The sequence below is a fragment of the Bos indicus x Bos taurus genome, chromosome 11 (assembly GCF_003369695.1).
Source record: "Bos indicus x Bos taurus breed Angus x Brahman F1 hybrid chromosome 11, Bos_hybrid_MaternalHap_v2.0, whole genome shotgun sequence".
Taxonomy (NCBI): domain Eukaryota; kingdom Metazoa; phylum Chordata; class Mammalia; order Artiodactyla; family Bovidae; genus Bos; species Bos indicus x Bos taurus.
The window spans coordinates 103089540-103103091 of record NC_040086.1 but is presented as its reverse complement, the minus strand read 5'-3'; the positions used below and the strand labels follow the sequence as shown (position 1 = coordinate 103103091).

Here is a 13552-nt window from a genome sequence, read left to right as displayed (position 1 = left end):
TGTGCAAGAGTGCAGACAAACCATGATGTGTCCGCCTTCCTTTGTGTGGGTCACATGTCCAGCAGACCTGTGGGCTGAGCATCCCAAGGCTCTCCCTGCAGCGCTGGGCAGGCAGGGGGCATTTTTCACCCTGTATTAGCTTTCTAATCCTTGGCCCATCCCACGGGGTGAATAGGGTAGGAAGAAATATTCCCATTTTCCAGAGGAGAGAGGTGAGGTGACTCATTGTGGTCACAAAGCTGGTGACCAGAACAGTCAGGATGAAGCCTTGAAGCCAGGCCTTCTCCTCTCAGGTTGGGGAGGGGATGGGCCCTGGGGTGGGGCCAGGCCAGGGTGCAAAAGAGCCCCTGTGGACAGTAGGCTGAAGACCCCCGGGCCAGGCACCCTCCCTGTGGACAGCAAGCTGAAGACCCTGGTGCCAGGCGAGGCTTCTGCCCTGGAGCCGGGCACCCTCCCAGGTCAGGCCCAGAAGGGGCCCCACCTGCATGGTCTGGCATCAGCCATGTCACTTCCTACTGTGACCTGCGTCTGCTCCTCTTTAGCACCACATCTAACCTCTGGCCACCCCTCTGCCCCTGTCCCCCGCATGTCTCACTGTAGCTCTCTCTGGGGCAGGTTGTTGGCCCTGCTTTACAGATGGGAAGGTCGATGCGGGAGAGCTGGACCCGCCTGAGGAAGAGTGAGGACCCGCAGAGCCGGGGGCAGCCCAGCTCCGGGGCTCCCACCCGGACACCAGGCCCTCACGGTCTCAGGACAGCACAAGACTCGCCCAGTGAGGGCTGGGCCGGCCTGCCTGGTTCCTGGGGGGACACACCGAAGCCCAGCGCCTGCCGGGGTGATGGGAACGTCTCCCAAGAGTTAGCACAAACTGCGGCCTCGCTGTGGGGCCTCCGGGGGCCTCCGATTCCCGCTGGGAGGCTCCCCTGAGCGCCTAGGTGCGGAAACACCTGCTCGCCCTGGGATGGAGGCAGCCGGCACGGCTCCGCGTGCAGGAGAACGCAGGGCTCAGGCGCTTCCTGAGCGGAGCCAGCACCCCCGTCTCGCCCAGCCGTCCAGCCTGGGCAGAGGAAGGAAGTGGGCACGGGGCGGCTGGAGGGAGGGTGCCCACCCTGGGCCCGGGTGGGAAGGGGGCTCCAGCACCCAGTGGCCGTGGCGCAGCCCCAGCCGGGCCGGGCGACCTGGGAAGGAAGTGGGTGGATGCAGTGTCTGCTGTGGACAGGCATCGCGCCAGGAGGTCTGCTCCAAGCCCTGAGGTCACTGGCCACAGGGGCTTCTCAGGCTGGCTTGGCAAAGGCACGGAGACCGGGGGTTGGCGGGGGGGCAGGCCTTGGAGGGTTTCTGGCTGCTGTTTGGCAGCTAGGCCTCCCCGGCTCTGGCCGGTTACCAGGGCAGCTCAAGGAGCCCCGAGCGGCCATTCTCACAGGCAGGCAGAGCTTGCCCAGCCACCGGGCATCTCGGGGATACAGGCCTGGACTCTCATCTGGGCTCTGCTCCCAATGCCTTGTGCCCATCCTGAATGCTACCTTTGCCTCTGAGGCCTCAATGACCCAGTGGTCCTGCAGTCAGGACAGCCTGGCCCAGCCTTCAGCAGGGTTGCTATCAGTAAAAGGGAAAGATAAATATTTAGTTGCTTTGTAAGTAGTAAAGCCCTGGAAGGATGAATGGTTTTATTCAGAACAGCTCCAGGCGTGGCTGAATCCAGGGGCTCCAGCGATGCCATCTATTTAAGTTTTGTCTCTGTCCATTTCTGGGCCCCTTGGGCTCTGCTCCCCACCGTGCGGCAAAGATGGCTCGTGTCCCCACCACTCAGCAACTCCTGTGGAAGATGGACTCTGCACAAAGCCTGGACCTCTGCCACGGGCAACTCGGGCCTCATGCCCATCAGTGGACACAGAAGTCCAGACACACGGGTGGATGATTAAGGGAGCAGCAGTAGATGTCCACCCAGAAGGCTGACTGCGAGCCAGACCCAGAAGCCCTGAGCGTCCACTTAGCCCATTCCATCCCCTCACAAGTCCCAGAAGTGAGTCCACTCTACAGATGAGGAGCCTGAGGCTCAGAGCAGGAAAGCCACCTGCTTAAGGCCACTCAGCTTGCTAGACTGTGGCCAAGAAATGTGGATCAGGGGGTCCTGACCCCAGAGTCTAAGATGCACCCCCCAAGCTCTCCCTCGGGCGTTAGGGACGACTCAGGAAGCCCTTGGCAGCGCAGAAGTCAGTTATCCCTGTACCAGGGCCTGTCTTCTGGGGGCGCCTCTTATTTGGGGTTGACACTTGAGGTGAAGCCTCTCAAACTGGGTACCTGTGAGGCCCGAGAAGAGCTGAAACCCATGGGACAAAACACAGCCTGTTTATTCTGAGCTGGGTCTTACTCAGGGGCAGGTGGTAGATGTCAGGAATGGTGTGGATCCAGCTCCAGACCTTTCCATAAAGCAAGGAAGTCACAGCGAGAGAGTTGCACAGATGGGTTAGTCCCAGGGTCTCAAGAAGTCATGTTTACACAAGAATAGAGTCTGTTGCCTGTGCAATAGCTCTATACTACATTATCGGGTGTGTAAGAGTGTTATTGCCCCCAGGAGGTAACAGTGGTAAAGAATCTGCCTGTCAATCCAGGAGGTGCAGGAGACATGGGTTCAATCCCTGGGTCGGGAAGATTCCTCTGGAGCAGGAAATGGCAACCCACTACAGAATTCTTCCCTGGAGAATTCTGTGGACAGAGGAGCCTGGCAGGCCGTCCATGGGGTCACAAAGAGTTGGAAACAACTGAGCGTTTTAAGTTAACCGGTTAATAGTGTTATGCCTGAAAAATAAGTACAGAACTTAATTTTAAAATACTTCATTGCTAAAAAATGCAAGAGCTGTAGTAGTAACACGAAGATTCACTGACCACAGTCACCATAGCAAATGTAGTAACGATGAAAACGTTTGAAATATGGAAAGAATTACCAAAATGTGACACTCAGACAGGAAGTGAGCAAATGCTGCTGGAAAAATGGCTCCGACTGACCCGCTCAATGCAGGGTCACCGCAAACCTTCAATTTGTAAAGATCGCAGTGCTCAAGAAGTGCAATACAATGAGATGCACCTGAATTCTAAAACAAATGCAAACTCATTTTAAATGTGAACACGTGCATTCGTGCAAGGGGACAGCCATAGTGGGCTCCTGGTCAGGACAGAACCTAGAGCTTTCCTGACCTTGAGATGCAGACCTGAGCTGCAGAGACCCTGGGCTGTGGGGTGACCCCAGGCGAGGTGCCGGAGAGCGGACACAGCGTGGGAGACAGGGGACTGCCATGAGCCGGCTCAGAAAGTCCCTGGCTTGTACTTTTTCATTCATCCCCCGGGTTGAGTGTCTCTACTGCGAGCCTCAGGCTCTGCGGATCTCGGGCAAACTGTCCCACACAAGTCCTGTCCTCAACGGAACGAGTCCTGACCCGATGGGTGAAAACTCAAGAAAGTCACATGACATCTAACCATAAAGATGGCCCAGAGGTCGGGGTGCGGGCCTGGGGAGGCTCCTGGGAAGGGACCCTAAGAGAGGAGGAGCCTCCACCTCTGAGACAGTCCACCCTGCGGGCTCTAACAAAGGCGGGAAAAAGCGCCCAGATGTGTTTTAAACACGGCTTCTGACGCTGTAAGTCAACTCCACTCCCATAAAAGTTAAACAAGCAAAACCCTCGGCCTTGGCTGGGGTTGCCCACGGCATAACTCCCTTCTCTACGCTTCTTGGTTTTGTCTGAATTTTTATAATGGGGGTCGATGGGAGTGTTTTCATTCATGTGAAAAAAGTGGAACCGGTAAACACAAACATGTTTCTTTTTCCTCAATTGGCCTTGAAGTAAAAAAAAAAAATTGCTTCCCACGGAGGGAGAGAGGCCCAGGCCTCCCTGGCTCACCCGAAGTGCGGTGCCAGCCCGAGCCTCTCTGCCTTGGTCTCCCCACTCGGGAAGCTCAGAGCCTGTAAGGTTGGCTGCGGTCAGGAAGCCGGGCCCTTCTGGGGATCCTCCCCACCTTCACGTCCCCTCTGGGTCCCTGGGTCCCTGGCCCCGGCCGCTGTGGGTCCCAGGGCCCAGCTTGGGACTGAGCATCACGTGTGTGTGGGGGGGGTATAAATGAGTGGTGTGGGGGCTGACAGGGCCTCTGGGAGATGGCGCTGGCCCCCCCACCTCCACACGCGGGACGTACCCGGGGGCGCAAACACAGCATGGCTTGCCAGCTGGAGTCTGCGTCTAGTGGGCAGGGCAAGGTCAAGTCTCAGCGTCGTCGTCGCATTTTGGCAGAGCGTCCTCGCCCCGTGGGGCGGCGGGTCGTCTCCTGGCCCAAGGAGGGAAGGGCCCAGCACTGGGGGCCGGCAGCCGCCAAGCACGGAAACCAGGGCAGCTTTCTCCCCGCAGGCCGCGACGAGCCGAGTCCCACTTTACGAGTGGACCGACACCAGGGCATCTCGCGAGGTCGTCTCATCTAACGCAGGCCCTGCTGCTGCCGCGTGCCAGCCGGCGGGCACGGAGGCTGGTATAGGCAAACCCCGAGAGATCCCACCTACCCTCGATCCGCCCCCTTGCGAACACCCGCAGCCCCCTGGTGCAAAGCTTGTGAAACTCAAAAACCAGCTTTCTCTGCATTAAAACCCCTTGCATTGGTTTCCTGGCCAGAAGTCCGAGATCAAGGTGTCAGAGGCACCGAAGACGGTCTCCCGGCTCCCCCAGCCTCTGCGGCTCCCGCCGGCGGTGGGCAGTTCGGTGGGTATTCCTGGCTTGCGGCCACATGCCCCTGATCTCTGGGTCCGTCGTCACGGAGCCTGCTCCCAGGTCCCAGATCCCTTCGTCTCGGGACACGGGTCACTGGATGGGAGACCACGTTCTCCAGCCTGGCCTCACTTCAGCTTGATCACATCTGCAAAAACCCTATTTCCAAAGAAGGCCACATTCACAGGTTCCCAGAGGAAACCATCCGCTGCATCTCTGGGGACACAGCTCAGCTCGTAACACCCAGGAGTGGTGGCAAGTGATAAACCAGGACCTGCTCTTGGCCAGCAGGGCCCGGCATGGTGAGGGACACGGGGCCCACGGATCCTGTTGAATGCACCCAATTTCATTCGGCGCAGCCAGGCTAGAGGCTCAGGAGAGCCCCCTGGCACCCGTGGCTGGTTCCCCTGGGAGCAGAGTGGATGTGCCGGGGCCAGTCTGCCTGCACAACATCTCCCTTCACTTCCTGGGGTCTCTGCCCCCGACGCCTCCCCAGAGAAGCCTCCCGAGCTGACCTCGCCCAACGGCCCTGCCTCCCGCCTGCCCCATCGTGCAGCACAGAAGGAGCGATGTCCCCTGAGTCCACAAAAGGCTCTCTCACCACCCAGCCAGGACCCTCGTCCTGCTCAAAGCAAAGCCGGAGGTCTCCAACCCCTACTCAACCCCCTGTTGCCTTGCCATCGCCTCCCTGCACTCTGGGCACCAGTCCATTTCTCAGCTCGGGGTCCAGTCGGTTCAGAGCAGACTCAGCCGATAGAAGAGGTCGGGGCTCAGGTGGCCTCCTAACACAGAGGCCGGGTAGGTCACTGCTGCCCGGGGGTTGCAGCCCCGGCCTGGCAAGATGTGCAGGCACATAGACAGACAGATGGATGGATGGATGGACGGCAGGCCGCTGCAGCTGGTTGCTGGGCATACCGCATCACGTTCTCTGGGACTAGCTGGGCCCCCTGCGGCAGCCGGGGTGGGGCAGTGCAGGGCTGTCCCCGCTCCCAGCTTTGCAGGGCCACGGTGGGCAGAGGTCTCCAGGCAGAGATGGCATCTGCTTTGCTTCATGGCTCTTCCCGCGTATTAACAGCCAAGCCTTGCTGTTCTAAGTGAGGAGCAGACGGTAGTACAAACACACTCAGGACCCCCAGCTTTGGGGAAGCGCGGGTGGATACCCACCCTCAGAAGCCAGGGCCCCCAGGAGGGGTGAGGGGCCCCTGTCACGTTCACCACCACAGCCCACCTTCCCCAGCGCCCTGCACAGGGGCACTTGACCCTGGCGCCAGCAGAACCCTGGGCTGGCGGCCCTTCCGGGTCCTGCCCGCAGGCGTGGGAACCAGCGTTCCTTCTGTGAGATGAGAGGGAACGCGGGGCAGAAAACGCATGAGGCCCATCCCCCCAGCCTCACGGGTGCCCAGGCGGGTTGCTCAAGGCTCAGTAGTCACCCTGGACTTTCCTGCATGAGGCTAAGGCCAGGAGGGGTCACCATCAGGGTTCCCAGGTCCGCCGCCCCCAACACCGCCCCACGGCCGCGCCCCCGGGAACAGGCACCCTAATCCCATCACAGCCTGCTGGCTCCCACAGCGCTCAAGTATTTTTATCCTCCCTGTGCCCGGGCAATAGCTGGTCTGATTTATGTTGTGCTAAGACCCTCGGTGGCTGCAGGCCCCTCTGGCGGGCTGGACAGCGCTGAGCAGTCCTCTCTCCAGTGGGGACCACACAATTATCGCCACACGAAACACAGCTTTCCTTGCTGGTTTTTGAGAACTGTTGCACCAAATGTTTGCCTGAGAGATGCTGATTGTGATGAAAAGAAGAAGGTTGGAGAGGCCAAGGAAAAAGGGACAAGAGAGCGGGAGGTTGCAGAACCCCCTCCGGATCGCGGGAGCTCCCATCGCAGGCATGGACCACTGGCATTTGCCACCAAAGAGCCTGTTTTTATTTAAACGGCCCAGAGCAAGTCTCTGACTAAACTAACATTCCCACGCCAACACTCAGCAGCGCCTCTGGTTTTTGGCAAATTTTTTCCTTAGCTGTCAAGGCAGAAATATAGAGAATTCTGGTCTTACTTAAGGATTGTTGGGGTTTTTTTTTCCCCTGCCCCTGGAGACATGAAAATAACTCACAGATGTGCAGTACCTGCTAATGTCTGCGCTCCGTTTAGTCCGGGAAGAGAATTCCCTGGGCTCCGTGTAACCCAAACCCCGATGTCCAGGCCCATTTTCTTTTTAACAGGGGGCCGCGGCAGTGGTGGGGGGCGGGCGAGTGCAGGGGAGGGCGGACGTCCTAGACATGTTTAAATGTGTCTGGAGCAAATGGGAGGAAACCCAGGCAGCCCTGAGAAAGCAGGAGATTCCCCATGGGCCCACGGTGGGGTCGGGCAGCTGGAGGGGCGGGGGCGGTGGGCGTGGGGGGGTGGGTTCGCAGGGTGGGTGGGGGGCAAAATGTCTGCAGAGGCTCCTCTTCAGCAAATCCCTCTGGGGCAGAAAGATTTTGCTGTGGGAAGCCTGTGTCTTCCCTGTGAAAATAAAGATGGACTTTTTTAAGAAGGCAATTTCCAGCTATTTTTAACTTCAGAAAGGAAGAAAGGGAAGGAAGGCGGGACGGAGGGAGGAAGGAAGGGAAGAGAGAAGGAAGGGGAGAGGTTGGAGTTGGGGGAGGAGAAGCCCAGCCCGGTTGTTCCCGCGTGAGTGAGTGACTCAAGCCTGCCGAGGCTCCTACCAAAGCTGGGGGTGGGGCCAGGCAGTTTCATCCCCCGGGGCCCTTTTTTTTCTTTTTCTTTTTTTTTTGGAGAAAGTTCTGAGCTGCAGCCAGCAGGGCTGGGCTGGGTAGAAGCTCCCTAGAGCCAGCCTGCCCCCACCTCCCAGCAGGCTCTGCAGGGGTCCCAGGACCCACAGGTGGGGGCTGGGATGGGGACACCAGGCTGGGTTCCATGACTTCAGAGCCTCAGTGTCCTGTCCAAAAGGTGGGCAACCCCGCCCCTCAGCCAGCCCTGCAGGGGTGTCACCTCTGAGCTGGACAGCCTTCTCTGAACACCCCCACCTCCCGCCCCAACCTGCCCCCCACCGCCCCACGTTTTAGCCAGCCAACCCTGCTCCACACCATGCCCCCAGTACTAGGTGGGCCCTTCCTCCTCAGGCTGGCTGTCTCCAGGGATACCCAGAAATGGGCCACTGAGCCCTGAGTGACCCAACCCCGAGTCTAGCTCTGCCCTGGCCCTCTGGGCAGCTTAGGGGTCAGGGGTCTGGAGAGGTCCAGGCCGGGCCCATCTTTTCAGAGCTTGGGAGACCAGGCCCAGAGTCCTTTCCTGCTGGGTCAAGCTCTGAGCATTTGGGGAGGGGGGTCCCTACGGAGAAGCAGGTGGTCTGTCAGGGCCTGGGCACGCCCCGTAGCCCATGCCTCCATGACAAGCGCCAGGGCCAATTATGCGGCTCTCGAAGCCCACACCAGCCAGGCCTCATCAGCTCACCTGCTCAGGGAGGCAGCTACCTGTCAGGGGATTTGCCTGGGCAACACTCCCTAGGCTCTGTGCCTCCCTCTGAGAGGCTGACCCTCCTTCCTGGGTTTCCTGGGCAGCAGGGGGCAGGCCGGGGGGCTCACAGTCAACCCCGTTCCCTGGCCCTGAGCTGTCTAGAGGCCTTGTGCCCTCAGGGAGTGACCGCTGTGTGTGACAGGTGGACAGGCCCCTCAGAAGGGCAGGGCCTGGTGCAGGGTCCTGCAGCATGGCACCGTTTGGAAGTCACAGAGTGTATGCATCTGTTGGGGGCGGCAGGACCCACAGTGACAGGTCCCTGCGTCCACCCCACCCCCTGAGGAACACCGCATGGAGGTGTGAGAGTTGGGAGGCCCAGGGGTTCTGGGACAGCTTCTTTTTTAAAATTATTTTATTTATTTATCTTTGGCCATGGTGGGTCTTTGTCGCTGCTCGGGCTTTTCTCCAGTTGCGACTGAGTGGGGGCTGCTCTCCAGCTCCGGGCTGCTCATCGTGGGGGCCTCTCTTGGGCACAAGGGCTTCAGTGGTTGCAGCACACGGGTCGATAGTTGCAGCTCATGGGCTCAGCAGTCGTGGCGCAGGGGCTTCCGGATGGCTCAGTGGTTCAGAATCCGCCTGCCAAAGCAGGAGATACAAGAAACACAGTTTCCATCCCTGGGTGGGGAAGATCCCCTGGAGAAGGACACGGCAACCCACTCCAGTACTCTCGCCTAGAGAATCCCATGGACAGAGGAGCCTGGCGGGCTACGGTCCAGAGGGTTGCAAAGAATCGGACACGACTGAAGCGATTCGGCGCACACCCGTGGACTTGGTTATCCCGCGGCAGGTGGGGTCTTCCCAGACCAGGGATCAAACCCATGTCTCCTACAGGGGCAAGTGGCTTCTTTACCACTGAGCCACCAGGGAAGCCCTGGGACAGCATCTTGGAGCTGGTGAGGCCAGTGAGGGAGGCGTTATTTCAGCAGAGCAGGGACCGACCCACTGCAGACCGCCTGGGACTCAGGGCACGAGGGGCTGTCCCCAGGCCTGGCGGAGCTGGCCCAGGAGGTCTGCCAGCACCCGCAGGGGGGCCCTGGCCGGCCCACTCCCAGCACAGACAGACCCGGGTGACTGTGGATCCCTGCGTGGGGAGTGAGTGCAGGCAGATGAGCCAACTGGAGACCCAGCCTACCCCTTCCCTTCTGGGTGCTGGCAGGAGTCCAGCTTGGGGAAGAGGAGCGGGGAGCAGGCGGAGCCCCAGGCACACACGCACGGGGGTGCCCGGCCCGGGTGCAGCCCGTCGTGGTGGAGGCATGCTACGTCGCCACCAAAACCACCTCCAGAAAAACGCTCGAACCTCTGGAAATGTTCTGGGTTGCTTTCAAGACGAAAAGCGTGGACAGGACTCTAGGAATCTGTTGGTAGAGGAGGAGACCAAGCCCAGGGCGGCAAGCATGGGCCCTCAGTGAGCCTGCTGGTCAAGGCCTGGCTGTGGTGGGGCAGGAGGCTGGGCATGTCTCAGGCGCCCAGGCCCTCTCTTCCCAAGCGGGTCAGACACATTTTACAATTAAGCTCAAAAGGTGGACAAGCGCCACCCCTGGGGTTCTGGGCTCGACCCCCGGCTGCCCTGGCGGGCATGGCCCCCGCCCCCACCCTCACCTCTCCCCACATTCTGTCCCCTCTGCCGCAGGGCCACCGTCACCTGCACCGAGCTGCCCAGCTGCCCCCACGCTATGAGCAGCCCACGAGGCCAGGGCGGGCAGCAGCCCTGTTGTGGTCCCAGACAGCTCACCCCAGGCTTCCGGAGCCCATCTGCCTGCTGAGGAGCAAGGCAGGGACCTGGCCAACCTAGAATCAGTCTTCTCAGGACGACCAGGAAAACCAGGAGCACCCCACGCCCTCCAGGTGCATCCGAAGCACCAAGACCAACCTCTGCAGGAGGGAGAGGGGCTGGGGCCCCAGGACCAGGAGTCTCTGTCTGGCTGCACCTTAGAATCAGGGCAGGGGAGCTTTAAACAGCACCCCCCCACCCAGCAAGCCAAATCATGCTGGACTCCCTGGAGGAGGGGGCTGGGGTGAGTTTCTTTGGGAGGCACGAATGGACTCCCCAGCAGACCTCCCCTGCCCATCCTGGCGATGGTATCCCTGGGGGCAGAAGAGGGGAAACTGACCAGCTCAGCCTGGGATGCGGGGGCTGAGGGCCTTCTCCTCTTCGGGCCCAGCAAGCTGGACCCTGCAGAAGAGCGTGGCCACAAGACACTGACCCCTCTGCGAGCCGGGCCTGCAGCCTCACCCCCACCAGTCCCAGGTTCCCCAGGCGGCCTGGGGGCCTGTGCAGGGACCGCCCGGCAAACCTGGCCCCAGTGCCCACCACAAGGAGGCAGGAAGCCCCAAACCATGTTCCATTGCTGTGCCCCCCAGATTCAGTGCTGGCCACCCCAGGCCCCACTCTCCCACTGGGCTCTGGACAGGACCCGCACCCCAAATTCCCCTCCTCTCCCCAACACCCCCAACCAGGGCTGCCCCTAGGCTGCCCATCCTGTAAGAGGAGGTCTCCAGGGTCTGGGCCGTCAGGACCCCCAGTCCTCCCCGCCTCAAACCCCTTGGCCTGGGAAGGTTGTTAAAGAGAGATAAGAAGGGGCCTAATTTGTGATTGGAAAAACTTGGTGCCCACTTGCCAGGGCTTGGCCCACCTCCTTCCCAGGCCTGGAGGGGAGGGAGGCCTGGCCCAGCCCCTGACCTTGGCCTCACACAAGCCCCTCCCCAGTCCCAGGCACTTCTGATTTTGCCAGGGTCTCCTGGGGGCCCCAGTCGCCCACGGGATACCCCAGGAAGCAGGTGGCTGGCATGGGGGTTAGAAGCTTGGGAGGCCCCCTTCTCTGTTATCACTGGCTAATGAGAGTATCCGGCCCCTGGGCAGAGGCCCAGTGTAGGCCTGGCAGGGCTGGCAGAGTCAGGTGAGACTCCCCCAGTCCCAAGTCCCTCCTCCAAGACTGCTTCCTCGGTGGAAGGCTGAGGACTTGCTCCCAAGCCAGGGCTGGATGGGCCTTTGCTTTTGATCTGGGGCCTGTTGGCAGAGACGCTGGGCTCCAATGGAAGGGCACACGGGCAGTGGCCCCAGAGGAGTGCCGGCCCTGAAGCCCTCCTCTGTCCATCCCTGGGAGAGGAGAGGCTGTGGCGTGCAGAGCCCTGAGACTGTGAGCTGGTTGTTGTGGGTGGGCAGGGGAGGGACTTCGCAGCCGCACCCCCCACCCCCTTCCTGCTAAGGAAAATCTGCTCCTCCAGGCCGCCTGGCTGCTGTTATATAAACATCTCTGCTGCCTCCAGGCGCCTCCTCTCCCGGGCACTGACCCTGAGAGGAGTTACCCCAGGCTCTGAGAAGTGCCATGCCGCCAGCTTCCTGGAGGAGGCAGGCCAGGGAGTCTGAGCAGCAGCTGGACAAGCTGTCCCTCCTGGTGCTCACAAGTGCATCCTAGCTGTCCCCAGGTGCCCTGCAACAGGTGCACCAAGGAGGGGGGCTGGAGCGACCTGCCCACCAGCAGGCAAGCCCCACACTGCCCACCTCTCTGGGCCTCCCTGGCAAGGGCGGCTTCTCAGTCAGCCTCTGGGATTTCTGCGGTCCTGAGGGTTCTCCTGCCAGGGAACCGCAAGCCGGCTCACTACCCTGTGTTGAGAGGGGGTGCTGTTTTGTACCAGTGTGAGGCTGTAAACCGGCTTAGCAGGGTCAATGGCAGGCATTTTGGACGCCCAGCACTTAACCCGGGCTGGCACAGGATGCCCAAATCTGGCGCTGTGGTGCAGAAATAAGTCACCCGGAAGGAGCACGGGGGAGGGTCCAGGGCTGCCTGACCCACAGCGTGCTTCGCGGGCCACCTTAGGCTGGAGGCGCGGGAGAAGGGGTAGGACGGTGACCAAGGAGCGTCCGGAGGGGGTCCCTCGTGGGGGAGCTGGTGCGCAATCTTTCTGGCCAGGAGCTGGCCCCAGGCTATTTCCTTAGGGGTACCCAGGGTCCCTTTGGCAGAGGCTGCAGCCGCGGCACCACCATCCTTCAGGGTCAAATGCCCCGATCTTCACAGCCGCGGAGGTGGGGGCGGGTCTGGGCTGGATCTTTCAGAGGTTTTAAGTTGCGACCAGGGGGGCTTCTAGGATTGGAGCCCCGGGCCAGGGGTACACTCAGGGCTGCCGATGGCGCGACTTCTCCCAGAGCCTCTGTCCCAGGGACCCCCACACTCGCCTGCCCGGCCCAGGTCCTCTCGGGGACAGGCCTGTCAAAGGCGCCCCTTTTCTCGCTCCGCCTGCGCCTCCTCCGCTATTGAGATGTAAATCGTTGCCAATTGTCGCAGAGTGCGGCGGCACCCACAGCCGGATCCTTCCGCAACCCCGGAGCAAACTTTGGGTCTCCGAAAACTTTCGAACGAGAAGTAGTCCCTTAGGGCATGGGCCCCGACCCCGCTCCGCACGGCCGCGGCCCCCATCCCCGGAGGACCCGGGCTTGGGACCCCGCGCCCCAGCCTGAGGAGGCGCGGGGCTGGTCGAGGAGAGTGGAGGGGCGCGGCCAGCGAGGGGGCGCGGGGTGCGGAGGGATCGGCGGGGGCGGGCCCCGGGGGCGGGGCCGACGGGGCGGGGGCGGAGCGCGCGGCGGCCGGGAGCCTCACTAGTGCCTCGGCCGCGGGAGGGAGCGCACGGGCGCCGGGATCGGGGCGCGGGCCGCGGGCGCAGCGTAGGAACGATCGTGGGCGCGGAACCGGGCCGGGGAGGCCGCGAGAGCCCAGGGACGCTCTCCACCCGGAAGGAGAGGGCAGTAGCGGGCCGTCACCGCCCGTGGGACAGTCCCTCTGCGCGCGGGTGTGCCCGAGCCCCCGCCGGCCGGGCGCAGGAGGCCGCCCCCGGGAGCAGCGGGCAGCCGGTGGGCAGGCATGCCGCCGCTCCTGGCGCCCCTGCTTTGCCTGGCGTTGCTGCCTGCGCTCGCCGCACGAGGTAGGCGACTGCCCGCCGCGAGCCCGCAACTTTCCGCGCCTTCAGAAACTTTTGGCGGCTCCCTAGGCGCGCGTCCTCGGGTGTCTGGGAGCGGGCGGCCAGGGTGGGGAGGGGGACCCGGCGACCCGGGGCGGGGTAGGAGCCAGAGTCCCGGGCTCGGGGAGAAAGACTGACCTTCCCCCGCGCCGCTTGCCTGATCGGGATGGACTTGGCGCCGCTCGCGCCTGGAACCGAGTTTGGCGCCGGGTTTGAAGTCGGCTTTGAAGCCGGGCGTGGGCATCTGGGGGCCTGGGAGACCTAGCTCTGGGCTCGCCCTTTACCAGCCGCGCGTGGGGCTCGCTCCCGGGGCGGGCGGACGAGCTGCCTACTACTT

At 61.9% G+C, this 13552-nt stretch overlaps 1 protein-coding gene across 1 annotated transcript in view; it reads left to right on the top strand.

The window, feature by feature from the left end:
* Positions 1 to 12870: 12870 nt before the first annotated feature.
* NOTCH1 (notch 1) overlaps positions 12871 to 13552 on the top strand; it is a 45966-nt gene continuing 45284 nt past the window's right edge. The window contains exon 1 of the mRNA XM_027556773.1: positions 12871 to 13179. Coding sequence (XP_027412574.1) covers positions 13119 to 13179 — 61 coding nt within the window. The 5' untranslated portion in view covers positions 12871 to 13118. The remainder of the gene's footprint in view (positions 13180 to 13552) is intronic.